The sequence below is a fragment of the Zootermopsis nevadensis genome, unplaced genomic scaffold (genome assembly GCF_977971745.1).
Source record: "Zootermopsis nevadensis isolate Lab colony 2312 unplaced genomic scaffold, Znev_1.0 Znev_ptg000050l, whole genome shotgun sequence".
NCBI classification, from domain to species: domain Eukaryota; kingdom Metazoa; phylum Arthropoda; class Insecta; order Blattodea; family Termopsidae; genus Zootermopsis; species Zootermopsis nevadensis.
The window spans coordinates 1,564,612-1,582,304 of record NW_028259182.1 but is presented as its reverse complement, the minus strand read 5'-3'; the positions used below and the strand labels follow the sequence as shown (position 1 = coordinate 1,582,304).

General features: G+C 35.1%; 1 protein-coding gene across 9 annotated transcripts in view; it reads right to left on the bottom strand.

Annotated features, from left to right (window-relative positions):
* Positions 1–2,299: 2,299 nt before the first annotated feature.
* slo (calcium-activated potassium channel slo) overlaps positions 2,300–17,693 on the bottom strand; it is a 186,836-nt gene continuing 171,442 nt past the window's right edge. For 6 of the 9 annotated variants that reach the window (XM_022065186.2, XM_022065199.2, XM_087361032.1 and 3 more), the window contains 9 exons: positions 16,486–16,657; positions 15,796–16,020; positions 14,854–15,037; positions 13,831–13,929; positions 12,636–12,772; positions 11,995–12,107; positions 11,175–11,330; positions 9,821–9,914; positions 2,300–8,354 (listed from right to left, as the gene is read on the bottom strand). In XM_022065186.2, the coding sequence (XP_021920878.1) occupies positions 8,274–8,354; positions 9,821–9,914; positions 11,175–11,330; positions 11,995–12,107; positions 12,636–12,772; positions 13,831–13,929; positions 14,854–15,037; positions 15,796–16,020; positions 16,486–16,657 (1,261 nt within the window). In that variant the 3' untranslated portion in view covers positions 2,300–8,273. Of the gene's footprint in view, positions 8,355–9,820; positions 9,922–11,170; positions 11,331–11,994; positions 12,108–12,635; positions 12,773–13,830; positions 13,930–14,853; positions 15,038–15,795; positions 16,021–16,485; positions 16,658–17,693 lie in introns of those variants that run through there. The other 3 variants (XM_087361033.1, XM_087361028.1, XM_087361034.1) reach the window with 2 other exon arrangements.

Here is a 17,693-nt window from a genome sequence, read left to right as displayed (position 1 = left end):
TTTTAATACATGCATTATTTTATCTTAAGATTGCAAATCTGATTGAGAAGGCCCATAGACATCTTTTACCATCACTGTCACTATATGCACTCACATACACTGTGGTGCAGGGTATTCTTTGAAAATTTGATTGTATACTCAACATTAGCCCACTTACTATAAGCTTGGTTTTCATACACAAAATTTACCCTTCCAATGTTGATGAAAGACTCAGGCAACAAGCCGCATCAGGTGGCTGAATGGTGAATGAACCATTTCTTCCTCCGTTTCGAGAGCCATCTCTGCTCTCATCCTCAGGGTAACTGCGAAATGAAACATCCTATGTAGCGCGCTCACTGATGGTAACTGGTGACACGTCTGTTGCTTTGTTTCATGCTGACCAATAGGAACTGGAAGACAAGGTCAAGTGTTCGCACTCGCTGTCACAGGATACCAGGCTACTATGCCACTAAATGATTCTTAAATCTATCCCATAGATGTCAGATTCTGTTACCTCAGTAGTCCAAGCAGTTGAACTGAATATTAATGCAAAGCCCATATGTTCAACATTTCTGTAACATGGATGCACTTCTGTAGAAGTGTGTAGCACTCAAAGGGTTAAATTTGCCTACAGATTTTGGTGTAGATACCAATACTAGAAATCACTGAAATCCATTCAGTAGTTTTGTTGATAAACAGACAAATGGATACAACCTCCCCTGTATAAGGCTACTTATTGGGATTGGAAACGGTTGTTTTATTTTAAATTCAGTTTCTCTTGTTAGGTGATTAATATCAGATACTGTGGATTTTCACCTCCATAAAAAATTATTTTTTGACTCTGAGAAATATTAATTTTATATCATATTGTTTTGACGACATTTTTGCACTTGAACTTATGGTTTTATTACAGGGCAGATACATTCTTTGAAGACATTTTATTGTGGGAATGTTTTGTTTTTACCTTCAACAAGTCAAAATATGTTTCTGAGGAAATTCACATAATTCAATGAAATAAATATTTTGGCATACACATTTGATTAATTTGGTTCTTAGAAAATTAATGTCAGAGACTAAAATGGATTTTCTACATTAAAGATCTCTAGTAGCAATGAGATAAAACACCTAATTGAGGATATTCAATTAATGACTATTCTTTCTCCATTTCAGTAGAAAAAATGTGTAACATTTTATGATATAAGCTACATTTAAAGTACAGCTTCAAATTTCATATTGCATACTCCTAACCCTGATAATTTTTATACCTTTAAAAGATTACAATAAAAATGAAGGCTAATTAAGATGGTTCAACCACTGCAGCAAGAAGGTTAACTTAGTATAGGTGGCATGCCGAGTCCATCCCTTTACACTTGCCAGTACTACCATGCTAACTCTAGCATTCTATTTTTCCTCCACTCAGCTATCAGCAAGCTGACCCATCTCTGTAAAGGTACATTTGTTAAATTTCCTGTACAAAAAAAAAACTCGACAGTTTCTATGAAATAATGACACGACTCTGATCTGTCAAAGAACTTTGTGTTTATTAATACTTACCATTGTAAAGCACATCAATGGCTTGCAATTCAAGCTTCAACCACTAGAACAAGCCTCTGATGACAATATAGTAATTCCATGGTATTGCATTTCCACACAATCTTACTTGGAGATCAGGATTTGCCACTGGACCCCAGGGTTGAATATTATATGTACTGTTTGTCACCGATAAACTATTTGCCCATCACCATCATTCCCTTGTGCTGAGCTATGCAACAGGCCATCAAGGAGGTCATTCACAAAACTGTGAGGTAATCTAAGATCATTAAGATGAAGCACTATGAGGAAAGGAATGTTAACCTTCTGTAATTTTCATGCATGGACCAATTAATCCACCAGCTAAAACTGCAACCTAAAATTACTAATACAGGGCTGTAACCAATTTGTCATCAGTATTAAACTTTCATTCTGTTCCCATGTTTCCATTTTATTCAACATGTTCAATATTTTCATCTTAAATGATGCTTAAATCATATTCCTATTTTTACATCAATCTTTATTGTATAGGAAATTGGGATTTAAAACCACAAACCACGGGCTGCCAGCCAGACTTTAAGTTTGAGGTAAATGGTTCAGTGATACCCTAGTGTGATGCATAAGCCTTAATGCATGGACAATAAAGGTTATGGACCAACATTACCAGGAAGGTAGAAATTAATGCAGAAAGGCTAATGAAATGTAAATTATAGAACCAGCTACAAAAAAACAATAATTACTTTTGAATTCAACTGGAAAAAATTCTAACAAATATATAAGACAAGGAATGTAACTGTGCTTTGTGATGTATTGCTGTTTAAGTATCCAGATAAAATGTGAACAAAGAAGTGTTTTTACAGTTCCTTTCCATAGTTAGGAGACAATAAACAAAATGGTAACCACATGCTGACAGTGCTGCTACAGACTGCATTGACAAAGCTTAACTTCAGGAACTCTGTGATATCAAGAAACAAACTGAAATTACATTTCAGGAATGGATCTATTTATGTACAGAGTATAATGGAAGCAAATGTAATAGCTCAAAAGCAACTGTTATTTTCATGCATGTGAAGTTAAACCATACGAAAAGATTAATCTTCTCAGAAGACAGCAATTTAAGAACCGAAATTAAACTCTGTCAAATTTCCATTTAACTGCAGATAAACATTTTATGAATTTGAGCCATAGAACACATAAGGACCACTGTATGAATTCAAATATTTTTCATAAACAAAATACTCCAGATAAAAGAGAAATATATGGGTTGATACTCAATATTTTGGCCAGTTATATCACAATAATCACTTTATATTCATACATCAACATTACGCTATCTCAGCCATTTACCTTTTATAAGACCCATTCACTGGGCAGGTGCAAAATTCTTGACTAATGAAAAATAACTAACAATATTCAACAACTGATGTCAATATACATATTCAAATATTCAATTTTTATTTTATTATATACTTGTACTATCTCTTCCAATGTCTAAGCATTCACTTTTGCAACTTTATTTTTTGCACCCCCCCAAATAGGTACTTCCTTGTGACCTCCACAGGGGTCGTAATACTTACTGCAATCAAGAAGACAAATTGTGTTAAAACAAGGAATCTCACAGTACCTGACATTTTTAACTAGGTTTCAATAATGCAGCAAGCATATTCCTAATAATATAGAATTAAAATCTATGTAATGTATCCACATCTTGCATATTTTTTAAGTGATCTTAATCTAAAATGAATGATCTCACTCTGATTCCTTGTTCAAGCACGATGTTTGGCTAATTTTACAGCAAATACTGCAATCACCACTTGAAACAAACATTCATCAAATTCACCACCATTACAAACGAGGTGGAGTGATTTAAAATCTTTGGTAGCCAAATTTTATTTTAAAGCTGTTAGGAAAACTGTCTGCTAGCTGTTGACTTGGCAGCCATCAACAACACAAATTTTAACAATATGTTTACCAATTTTTATTCAGTCTTTTCTTTCTTAAAGGGATTATTTTGTTTAAAAATTTACAAAAATAAAAGTTCAAACATCGACATAAGTATAATTTCAAATGGGTTTAGAAGGATTTTGTTTTTTGTCTAATCTGCAGGCAGCTGGCCTATTGCACAGATAGAGAAAAATTATAAATGCAAATCAGAAGACATAAATTATTTTAATAAACATATAAATATATATACAAGTAAAAATGCCTCATATCATGCATGTGTGTCTTCTTATGTTACCAGATAATACAGCAGAACACACAACAGTTAATGTGAATCTGTCAGACACAACCAAAAAATTTAAACTCAACTTCTGATACTGTATATTCTACATTTAATGAAACGTTTACTGTTTATATGTCATATGATCAGTCATCTGTTTACTAAATTAAATAAACGTAACAAATTTACAGAAGTATGTACAGATTATCATTTATCTGTTAATATTTTTTGATGAAGCAGTAATGAGTACAGAATGAGTGAAGTTAGTCAATTAATTCATTCAAGATTGAACAAGAAATCCAAAGTCAGTCTACTACACTACCTGAAGACCAAAATAACACATGCAATTGTGTAGAGACAAAATAAAATTAATTTGACTGAAGGAGAAACTGAGGTTGTGCAACATTAATAGGAATTCTAGCATGTGACATATTTCATGTTATTTCAAGTTGCCATACAACTGACATGCCTAACCTGAGATAAATGACTGCCAAGTCTACAGGAAGTGTACAACCATACATGTGACCCAATTCACACAGTGGGACCACCATGTGAATAAGTCTTCAGGATTATCAGCACTTACAGTAGTACTGAAATGGTTTATATAATTCTACTAAAACTGTTTTAGACCAATAGGACTGCTTAACAATGAAGAGTAGTCACATTACTCCAGTAACAAATATTCTGAGCTTTCTTTGCACAAAAATATACAAAACAATTATTATTATTTTTTTCTTTTTTCTTTCTTAATTTCAATGAATGCGCATGAATTTATAATTCATAATAATAAAAAAAAATTATTTGCAATCGAGCGACTCCATTGATAAATTGAACAAGACACACAGGTGAAAAAACTGTTTAATATTTTCTGCACATCAAGGTGCAAGAAATGTGATTTGATGCAAAACGTACCTTCAACTTCAGGTTTATTTATAACATGTTTCCATTTTTCTCTCTTCTGCTACCATAAACACTTCCTTAAAAACAAGACGACATAGCACTTACTTCAAAACAAGAAGACTATGTCCACCGCTGCAAATTCCAAAGATGATAATCACACGCAAATGTAGAAATGAACTCACACTGTGCACTGTGCGGTAGGATGGGATCCACACTGCATCCACATACAAGTGGACAAAGAAGCCACATTCTACAAACATATGGCAGTTGGCTCAGAAACCCCCATTCATCCACTGACAACTAGGTAAACAAGAAGTCCTCACACAGGAAACATAAATGGAACAACAGAAGAGTGCAGTAAACACAAAGATATAACAATATTTAGATATGAAGCCCATATCTGCAGCAAACTGTAACATACTACAGTAAAACCCCTCAAGTTGGACATCTCTATATCCTGGACACCCCTTTATATTGGACACTTTTAATTGGAACCGGTGAATATCCTATAATTTTACATGTCCACAATACCCTATATCTTGGACACCCCTTTATCCTGGAACTTGAACACCCCTTTTGTTGTAAGTTGGACAGGTTCATGCACTTAACTTCGATGCTTTTCAGGGAAACTTTTTCAGTTACATATTTTGTTATTTTGAATTTCTGACTGATGAATGCCTCCTCTCTGGAGGATTACCTTATGGACATTGAACCCATCATTGGAATGCATTGCAAGAGTTTAACCTTTATCTTACTAGCGTTCCCTGTCTGGAACGTAAGTTGTGTACTCAGCCCTACGAACGTTCCCGGTGCGGAACTCAAAACTTGCAACATTGTAAGTAGACATGGCTACGTCTTTTGGCCTCTTTTAGGGGCTGCAAATATTGAATCACTTTCTCAAGGGTTCTGACAAGTTCAACATGAGCTGTCAACCCCGGAACTATAACCATAAACAGCAATAAACATTGTTATTGTCAAGTGGGTTTCGGCTTTGTTTTCAGACCCCCTAATCTAAGCTACTCACATTCCTCGGCATGATCTGTGAAAAGAATGTGTATCCACTGAAGTAGGGGAAACAAATTTTTCTGTGTGGTCATTAGTTCACAACCATGGCTTCTGCCATATCGAATGAGCTTCCAAAGAAGAAAGTAATGTTACCAAGGCCTATATAGGCAATTAAGATATTAACAGCAATTTTTAAAAACTCTATGTATTCTCTGTTCTATTCCAATAAATATGGCTTTTATTTCGTCAATTTATCATGTTTACTTTAGATAATATTAAAGTTTAAAAAACCGCAAAAAAAACTCTGTAGGGCTGCTACCACATTGCCATTTAAATCCCCGTCTTTAAAGGTTAACTATTCTTTTGCTGAATCCTTAACTGGACTACAGTATTGCAGAAGACACAGTTTTAACTCCATCAGTACTGTGCTTGCATTTGAGTTCAGACTGTGTTAACAGAAATGGAATTTTTCTTTTTGCGATGGGGAAGCGAAAATTGGTGTAATTAACTTTAGAAAATGTTATTGAGGCTGGGGAGTAATGTGCAATGCATGGGAGTGGGCTTCAAAAGATTATTATTAATACTATTGTCATTAATTCTTAATTCAAGTAAGCCTACAGTAGTTAGTGTATGTAAGTAAATAGATTATAATGTCATTAGACCACAATATGATTTTTCTCTTTCCCTCTATCTTGGACACCTCTGAAAGTTGGACACATTTTCATGGAACCCCAAGTGTCCAACTTAGAGAGGTTTTACTGTATTACGATGCCATCTAAACTTCATTCTACATTTTTCTGAAATAGATGGCTCCACTTGTCACAGAAGAAGCAGAATGTGAAAACCTCAGCCAACTGACATGCATCTTTAGAACAGTAGGTATAATAAAACACCTGTAAAAGGATTATGAGAAATATAAAAATGTCACATTCACACGAGGATGTAGGAAATGTCTGTGTCATTGATTTCACTGAAACAACAAAAGAATCTTCTGGAACATCAAGGAAAAAGAAATTAAAGTTCTTTTCCTCCAGAAGATTAGAGATGATTGTAATAGAATAAGAAGTTCACTTTTCAAGTTTTCAACTTCTTTTGAGTGGGCCAGCCACCTTGCTTGTGTTTATGTATGTTACATCTGGGGTCAACTCAGGCATGGTACAATCGACAGGCAAACAGGCACTAGTCTCTCTTCTCTGTACATGGGATTGGCTGCCAACACATCAAGTTAACCCCAGGCATTATAAAGTTTGTTACTGGAAAGTCAGTTCTCCTGAATATCTTCCATAATATTATACTGATCTTGCCAATCTACCCTACTTTACAGCAAAACTGTCAGGCTTTTCTGTAGAAGGGACTATTTGAATCACACAAAGAAATTCGTTTTTCAAACAATGAATAATTACACTACATTTATATGTCTGTTCCATCATAAGCACATTCCATCACGTAGGAAATGGGTGAGTGAACAATGGTAAGAATTGCAAATTTAGCACAAAAATTTAAGTATAAAGGAATACAGCTGACTTTCCACTGATGCAAACTTGCTACTCTTAGATTCATCTCCTCCTGGCAAACGGGAGTTCTGAACAAGCACAATCTTTTCACCATCTTGCTTACATCTGAAATGAATTGCAATGAGGGTAGGACAAAGTCTTGTGCTTCAAAAGTCCATTGATTTTAGTGGGCATTTAGGTTAGAAAAAGTTCAATTGTATTCTCTTCTCCCTATAAAGAGTCTTCTATTTATGGTCTTATTTTGTAGCAACCCCCATATTACACACTGGTCAAAGGGATCACCAAATGGAACCCCCATGACCCAACAAAGACCTTTACTCCGGTGATGAGACCCTGCCATCGACAGTCAGGCTCTTCTTCCACTTAAGTAAAAGAACTTGCAATGTTTTCAGCTCCCACTTGAATGGAATCTCACAAAAACAACATACAACACCCAACAGTGTCACTAGCATTCCAAAAATGTACAAACTCCAAAGAATAATTTGATGTATGTGTACACAACTATTACGTTGATGTTGACTGTAAATGTTTTTACACTCAGAGATATTCTGGGTGAAGAAAAATGTCATGTCACTCTTATGGTATCTTTGGAGTTTGAAAGTTTTGGATATATTACTCACAATAAACCAACCACTGCTTTAAACCAAGCAATGGTCAATTTAATCGTTTGTTGTTGGGTTGAAATGATGTTGAATATAGGCACTACAACAAAAAACAATTAAACTTCAGAGGTCCTGAAGCCATGAAATGAAACTCAGTTACTATCTGACTGGATGGCAATAGAAGAAAAAGCACTAATCTTGCATTGTATTAAAAATACACAACTGCGTAGAAATTATTCTCTCTCTTCCTGTACAAACAAGGTCAAGAGTAAGTTCAATGTTATGCCATATCCGACTGTGAAGCCAGCAAGGATAAAAGTACAATATGTATCCCTGTATTCTGCAGTCAACCTAGTTAACATAAACATGTGACTGCTATTATTTCAAGTGGCTTGCAATGTTCCCTCCCTGATGCAGATGGGTTACTTGACAGACTCGATGGCAGCAGTTCAACATAGGCATTGAGCAGGTGGCCTAGATGTAGGAGTAAGGTCCGTCAGTGAGGGCGCTACAGAGCAATAGTCAGGAGTTGTCATCTTTTCCTCGTGTTCCTCTGTTGGGTTTATACTCTAACCCTGGATCAAACTGCATCAAGACAAAAACCTGAAAAAAGACAACATTAAGTATCAGTGTCAAGTGGCTAAGATATAAGAAGCAAATTTAAATAGGATATCATCAGTGTTCAATTGAAGTAGTAACATAGGCTCAAACTGTGGCAAAGCACAGAACTTACAAATAGTGACAAGATCTGAAACAGTATTCAGGTACAAGTATAGAGCTAACAAATATTTACCAAGTTTGCTGGGTATTTGCATAAAACCTGTAAACAGTGAACAGATCTCAAAATTCTAACCTGGGATTGGCACAGAGATTATTACATCCTGGACTGATTTATAGCATCTGAGACATCTTTCAAAAACATGGCTCATGTACAGTGCTATCAACAATAGATAAGAATAATATATTCTTCTAGGGCTACCACCTGCGTCAGGTTGTTGAAAGGAAAACGTCTGAAGTCTGAAGTTTTCAGTATCCTGAGGACGAGGATGAAGACGGTTCTCAAAACACTGGTTTTTTCCTTTCATCTATCTAATACAGCTGGTAACTGAGAAGAATTTATTATAATAGTGTCAGTATAGAGTACGATCTTCTGAGTTGTTGAGTCATGTAGTCTTTTGGCTGTGCACCAACATTTCAGAAGGACATACTGCTTCCATATTCAGTGGTGTTGCCTCCCTATAGAGTGGTAAAGAATTTAAGGTTTTTGTGGCAAATGCGAGTACAGATGGTGACCTACTTGGTTGTCGCACCATGTTGTTCTGGCTGTATGCCAACAATGCAGAAGCAGAATGTTCCTCCTAAACACGGGTAATACTAAAAATACTATACAATGCAACAACCTTGAAGACTGCCAGCAACAAACATAGACTGAGTATTAAGAAATAAAAAAAGTGAAGTCTGAAACCAAGATTTTTGGCAACAGAAACAATAAAATAAAAAATGCCAGGCTTTAAAGTTGGTTCAATGTTCATGTAAATCCTGTTTCCAGATGAAAACTGTGTAAATTTAGACTGCATTGCCAACACTGTGATGATCCTTACTGCCTCTGTCTACAAAAAGAAGTGACAAAGCAATGGCCAATATTGATATTACAGTACAGGTTGGCAGAAAGAAACAAAACAGAGCAGTTTCCACGACCTGTGGACCTGCACTGTAAGTACTGGTACAAACAACAAATAGGAAATTTACCTTAAATATGGAAACAGCAAGGATCTCCAAAATGTACGCAACACATCATTGTCATTATTCAGAAACAGGATCAGTACTACAAGAGAAGTTTGTGATTTCTTTTACATTATCAAAGATGAAATTAAACAGTTCTGAGGAGGCCAGCAACTTGATATAAATATCAAGTGAGGATAACAAGAAATACAATAGGGAAATAGATAATGTAGAAACAGGATTAATTCATACAAAAGCAAAGACAAAATGGAGGTGCTTTTGTTATAAGGCAATCCAACATGTTAAAATGCCGATGTATACAGATTATAATTACAGGAGTAGCTCACCTGATCTGTTGGCAGCAGTGAGAAGTCATCTGGAGGGTTTGTTATGACGTACCGCTTCGACGAGGCATCACAAGAGGAACTTGTGTCCCGAAACCTAAGCCAATATATGGCACACACCATAAGTATGAATTGACTACAGAAGCAATAACATACGCCAGCCACAGCATGAAGCCAACAAAATCTTCAGCATGCTTATCTGACAAAATAAAATCTGTGTTTGCCATTCACATATAAACATGCTTTTAAAATAGCAGAATTTACTCAATTCATTCAAGTGTCATACATGGATTCATTTAATATTATTATGTTCCTCTGATCTTTAATCATATTAACATAATGCATAATCAGACATTAAATAAATTAATTAGAAATTAAGCAACTGAGCATATGCAAATATTCTACACTGCACAATAATTTAACCATAAATTCAATACTTACAGTCAAATCCAGATTTCATTATCATGGATTTAACAAAAGTTTCAATTAAATTAATTTTATACACATAAAATGTTTAAAAACTGTGCTATGTAAGATATGAAAAGTTATCAATTTAGAGGGCCTCAAATATACAAATGAACAACAAGCTCTTGAAAAAAAGTATGACATACTTTCATTCAAATGCTTCAAATAAATAGTCAGACCAGCAATAAATAAAATTAATAATTACAAAATTCAGTACTCTACTCATCTGCATAATTTTCTCTAGTACAGATTCCAAGTATGTTAAATTTGCCAGGTATAACCTTACAGTTTTCCTGCATTACCATATTTGCAACTGTTAAATACAAAGAAATTTAGTATAAAATTTGTATAGATATTATCATCATTTAACTCCAAACAAGGTTTCAAATGCTACCTCCAACAGTTCATAATAAATAGTAACACTGGTGTGACCACTCACTTGTTTGCATGGCCAAGATGATATTATTACTGACTGCTGGTAGAAGCAAAGGATATTTCTTCTAGTCTCTGTATCCAGACCAGCTCTGGGGCTTACCCAGTCACCTATCTAATAGGTAGTGGGAGTCCTTTTCCCGGGGGTAAAGTACAGCTGGGGCATGATGCTGACCGTTCACCCCCATCTAGTCCTGAGGTCATGAATGTGTAGGAGCTATATTTCCCCCCTCTCCCGCAAATGCCTCTGTGGCATACAGTAGGACAGCCTTGTTTATAGTTAATTTCAATGGACTTTGCAGTTTTGTAATTTAATTATTGTTCATTAAATAAGGTGCAGTAAATGACAACAGTGTACAGTCAGGATCTGCAGAAGGTTATTAATTTCCTACTCTGATCCTGCTGAACTTCTGTGTTGCTTGAAGCATGTAAACAATACTAGGCTAGAGGAGGTAATTACCTATAAAGACCAATGCATAACATGCCATAAGACTTAAGGGCTGCAACAAACAGGTCTCCATATTTTCCTGCCTCACCAAACTGTGCCAGTGGTCCATCATATAGTGAGATCTGTCCCACTCGACAACGGTCACGATTTGACAAGCTATCTGCAGTGCTGTCAACATTACACAAAAGTGTTAAAAATACACCGACTACAAAATACTCTAAACGATGTTCTGAAATCAGACAAATATATTTCAGAACACTTCCAATTTATAAGACTTAATCTTAAAAATGTGAAAGCTGTTACACTTTTCATCACATTTTCAGATTTTAATAAAATTTAAATTTTAACTTATTAACAAAATTCTCAGAATTAAAATATCACTATCACATCACAAAGCTCAATCACGTTTATACTTTAAATCTGGGCGAAATTATACTTAAAACTATTCCACTAAAAATTCAGCAAATCAAACATTACCAAAGACAGAATATGTACAATTCAAGGAAAACATTTTGTGTCACACACAGACCAAGAAAACAATCGACATTCTGAAGCTGTAATAGGCCATAATAAAGAAGAATTAGACATATATCACCGATGTCACAAACTTCTTTTCAAAAAATGGCCATCAACAAAATTTCTAAGCATATTATTCCAGCGATTGGGGTTTATTTTTAAAGATACTGACAATAATGTGGTAAATTTCAAGCATATATTTTGATAAATATTTGAAAATAAATATAACTCCACATTTAGAAGCATTTCATAACCTAGAATATCTATCAATATCAAACTAGAACATTATATGATACTATAACATAACAGAACATACCTGTAACCCCCACGGAGTCCAGCCCCTTCTGCCAAAATTAGTTCTAGCTCAGGTGTTGCTCCACCAGTGATTAATGAACGTATCAGTGTCAGTGCATTCTGATTAAAATATGTCTAAAACATAAGAGAAACGTATGCACATCAATATCCTGCATTCAAGACAATCATATTACTTCACTAATATAATGCAGTACCACTTTTAGCATTTCTATATGCCCCACACATTGCCACAAATAAAGAAATACCTTTCATTAATTAGGCATAATTAGTTTGGCTGGCATCATATTTCTAATATGTCAAAATATTCAATGTTAACACTCTGATGCCAGAAACCATAATATTACAATACACATAACCATGTTCTGATGCCTGAAACCATAACATTATGTTTTGACAAAGTTTGCTTCTATTTTTCATTGTTTTATCTACATTGATACATACAACCAATAGTGTGACCACGTAGTCTTCAACAAATGGTTTGTGTAAAGTTTCACTCCACAGTGAGGGCTGTTTAAAATCATATTGCACCACAATGTAGAATTAATGGATTGCTCAAACACTGTAACAAAATTTGGTGTATGATATACACATTTAAAACTTTAAAAAAAAAAATCCCCCAAATACTGTACGCCATTGACTTACTGTGGACATGAGTGAGTCCAGCACACTGACAGCAAATGCTGTACCACAAGCAAAAGGCTGGGTCAGGTACAGCTCTGTATCTGGGTCGTCATCATCATCCTGATCCAAGAACTGAACATTGCTGTCATTCACCAACTCTGAATAAACAGAACACCTGTATCACAGTTTCCTGTATTGTTTATCAAAGTAACCAACACACTGGTAAGAGAATTTTAACATTCAACTCTGCTAATACTAAAGCCTGCCGCTGGGTATATTCAGAGCCAAGTTGTTGATACCGTTTCATCCTCAAAACCTACCTGCATCCCTAAGATCCATTTCCTGCAATTAGGATCTATATGCCAACCATTAAAGTTTGGTTACTGTATGGTCAACTGGATAGACTATTTATATAATGGGGAAACCTTCTTCTCATTAAGGGACCCTTCATTTTATTTTATTTTATTCTTTACTTAATGAATACTGTGGCTTTGCAGCATGAACAGAAAAGATATATGTATAATAATAAAATGTCTGAGGGCAGGCTCTCGTATTATTAGTGATGAATTCAGAATATACAATAAGAAAATATATTTGTTTATTGTTCTGTCATTCCAATGGACCATCTATACTAGCATCTGACAACTCACACAGAAATTGCAGACCTCTGTTTTTATCAGTTCCAGTTCATTGTAGTTATAAGTTACAGCCAAGAGATGGTCAGAAAAAGAGGTATTCCTTACAATATAAATATTAAAACAGTATTTCACACAACAAATATGGTAAGCATATGTGATAATAAACTCTGTTTTCAGTATATGGTGTCTATGTCTGTTGTAACCACAGCTTCAAGTCTTAATAAACAAAAGCCTCACTTACAGTCAGGGGAACATAAATTCTTAGCATCTGCTTTTAGATGGCTAATATAAAGAAATATGAGGTGAGGAACTTGTATTACACCTCCATTAGCCAGTCTCTTACTTGCACAAATTTTATAATCAAATTCTACTTGTACGAGACAAACTATACAAGATTTGAGGTTCTCACAGCAAATAGTATGAAGGTGAATGTCTTCTGGGGTGTTGTGGAATATAATCTGGCGGAAATTGACCAGCATTTCAGATGTACATACTGCCTTATTCATCAGGGTTATTGTTCTACACAGTACAACATCCCAGAAGACAGTCATCTTCAAATGAACTATAATTTCACATACCTGTGATCATAGGCACATTGGCTCCATACACTGAACCTCTACGCTGCAGTACTATAGGACTCCCAACTGGTGATAGATTGTCCTGCTCTCCTGCAACAGCTGAGGGCATGACAAATCTCTATACAAGTACCCAAAAAAAGATTTTCAGATTAATAAATATACTACATGAAATTACAGGGTAAGTAAACATAAAAGTTAGATGTAACAGCAAATGCATGTAATGAAGGAATTATCAATATCTGTGGAATTCTAGTCCCATATATAACACATCTCTCAACTTGCACTTTAGTTATACCTCTGTTGGGGTTCACTCCTTATTAGTAATAGTTTAAGAGGCAGAATTGTTAGAAACACATTTAATACAAGTGTGTGAACTTTTGTTTTGAATAGGAGACTGATCTTCCTAACACATTCCTTGTAATTTTTTCAAGTTAATTTGTTGCATATAAAAATCTGTCATTGACACAACTATTCAGTAGGTAAAATAATATACTACATACTTAGGAATCAGCTCAAAATCCCAATTAAATTCAATCAGGAATATTTTCTTTCATTTCTAAATTCCTTTCATACCCTTACAAAACCAATGCAGACCAAAATGAAAGTTACACCATTACTTTTCGTTTAGATTCTCCATACCAGATTTAATCACAACTCCTTAATGAAGCATATAACTGAAGAAACGTGGTCTCCTCATTAAGCCTTCACTAAAAAGGCTTAGAAATAGTTATCTCTCTTTAACATTTATCAACTATCACTCCTTATATGGAATTTAGTTGGCTATGCCTTCCTGTGCACTGTAGCAGCATACCACTAGACCATTAAACACTGCAGTTAAAGATCAGCTAGAAGCCCCTTAGTTCATACAACCATATAATAAAAGTTAATATTAAGTCAATTCTTTGCAGTAACAGCAGAATATGTAGTGTGTTGTATTTATCCAAATGAAATTTGTAAACCTGGTCTAATGCTCAAGCTGTAATATGACTAAGTATTTTTAAGAATTGGAATTATGACACTAACTTTTACTGAGAACCCCAATGGTGTCATCAAAGGTCATTGCCTTGATATTGAGTGATGCAAGGATGGCTTCCTTATCTGCTAGCGTTGGATCATCATTACTTGGGACCTTTGCTGAAAGTATGACACACATATCGCAGAGATTTACATTCACAGCCCGCAGATCTGCCCGACTCAGTGGTGAACCCTGGGAAATAACAGTATTATTACAAATTATGAAAATAATGCTTCCAGCACAACAAACATAGAAGCGATAAATGCCACATGTAACTGACACTCTCTAAACTTTAGATGGTATGTATAAGAAGCTCAAGTAAATCCCTTTGTTTCTTTACAGAATTATTTAATGAAATTCTAATATAAATGATTTCATTCTAAACACCCAGTACCAATGTAAGAATAACCCATGGAAGCTAAGATCTCCACAATTCTTGTAGTAGCTGAATCACTACATGATCCACAACATAATTCTCATAACCTATTTTCATGTATACATCGTCCTTTCAATATGTCATCTTAAATTTCCCTAGGTAAGTTCATCAGATAAAGAATGTTGACAAAGCTATTAAAATCATTTTCCTCAAAGGAACTGTAAACCAAACACTTTTGACACTACCTAAAATAACATGCTTGCATGAGATATTGCCCTGAAATATTCAAAAGACAAAAACTAAACTGAAAAACCAAAGTTCACTGAAATGTTATTAGAATCTTTCACTGTGACTGAATGAAATCAAGCCTCCTTGGGTGAATCATCATGTCAGCAAGGAATTAGTCTCCATCATTTCTAAAAACCTCTGAAGATGGAGATAGAGACGGTCTCTAAAACAATTCCATGTTTATGCAGCATGTAGGATTTGTTCAACCCTTGTTCACAACAGTGGCAATAAGTTATACAACTGGCCACCCCATGAACAGGTTCCTACTGAATCCCTCACTACTCACATTGAGGACTGAAATCTTAGGAAGGTTCTGCAGCATCTTCCACTCACGACGAATGTAGTCCACTGAACCCACTATCACCACGTGTTTCAGTTCATGATAATGAAAGTTAGAAGCTCGTAGGGGCATCACTAGATTCCGAAGACCTATGAGTGGAGAATCTGGATCCGCAAAGAGGCACACCACTACGTGACCATTCAGTACTGTCATAGCCGCCTGATTTCGATCCTGCATTCAAACATAAATTAACATAGACACCGAATCTAAATTCACAGTGTCATACTTACAATTAGAATATGGACTGACATACAAAATGGTAGCAAAATGTGGAACCCTGTTTTAGACTAACCTGCAAAACTGTGAGATTCAAATTCATCACTTCCACTTTTGCACACTGAGCAAAATACCCAGCAGCACAAAGTCTGAACTAAGAGACTTTGTAGTGACCAGACCTATTTTGAGGCTTTCAGTGTTTACCTGGACAGACTTAGTAAGATAAAGGAAAGCAAAGAAACCAAAATGAAATTCCTGATCTTGCCTTCAAGCCAATACTTGAATCTAGGACCTTCCAAATAATAAGCAACAATACTTACCACTACACTGCAACATTCAATGACAGATCACTATCAGGTATTGAATAAAAGAGACAACGTTTCTTATAAAATATTGTGACGTCACCAGCTTCCAGCTTACCAGTATGCATTCTTCAAGGTTCTTTGCGGGACCCCAGTGAAACATTCCTGTTGAGTCATACTTCATCTCTGTCTTCTCAAAGTCAAAGTCCTTGGCCTGATCATCTGCTATGCCCACTTGCAAACCTCCATTGTTGTTCATGTTATTTCCACCCGACCCTCGAGATGTTGGCCTGCAACAGATCAATTCACTGCCCATTAGACACTGCCTTATAGTAAATGAATGTACATTGCACCTGACAACTATACTTGAGAACAACACAATGAACACTACTGTCTGCAAAGGCTTGATGGCAAATCACTGCACTGCATATAAAGTGAATAGGATTACTGCTGCAGCTTCTGTGAAAGTTTTTTGACTGACTGACTGATTGATTGAGAGATACATCAAGCTATGTTAGACACTGCTGAGCGAGTATGAATATTACACACAGAATGTTCATTTATTATACGCATTTATGTGGATGAAAATTTGGGTGGAAAATTCACAATCCTTTACTCATGTAGTCTTTTGCTTAGTGAACAATTCTGAATTTTATCTGACATCTTTCAATCACAGTCTTAAAATATTAATAATGAAATGAACCATCTTTTGTCCACTTGTTATCAATGGGTAAGTTCTGTTACAAATACTAAGGTAATAGTGTTGATGGATACCACCTACAAACAAGTTCTGCAGATTTTACACTCACACTTAAATTGTGCTGTAACATTTATATTTAAGAACATTATAAGAAATTTTTTATGATAAATGTTATATCATCAAATCCTTCACACAGCATGCACGTGATTTGTGCTGTTAATAAGAAAACATTCTATTTGTTGTACCAACAGGCACTTTTATTTGAGATATACTTATCTGACCTCATCCGTGTCTCATCAATCACTACAATTCATTTAATACAAGTTAAAAGTTACTGAATGTAATAAAGCTGATAGCAAGTTAACAAAATTATTTAAATTCAACCATAATTCCAACACTGCTTGCTTTATGGCAGAATATTTACTTTATCTTCTCAAGGAATACTTTTCCCCACACTTCATCAATGAAAGGATTAAGCACATATGAGATGTAAGCATCCTCATAATTTGGAAATCAGAGCAAGGAAAAACTATGTAATTATTAGCATAAAGTTAAAATGACATCAAAAGAAATTTTGTCATTCTAGGAAAGTGTGATGTCCTATACTAAGACATTGCTTGTTATCA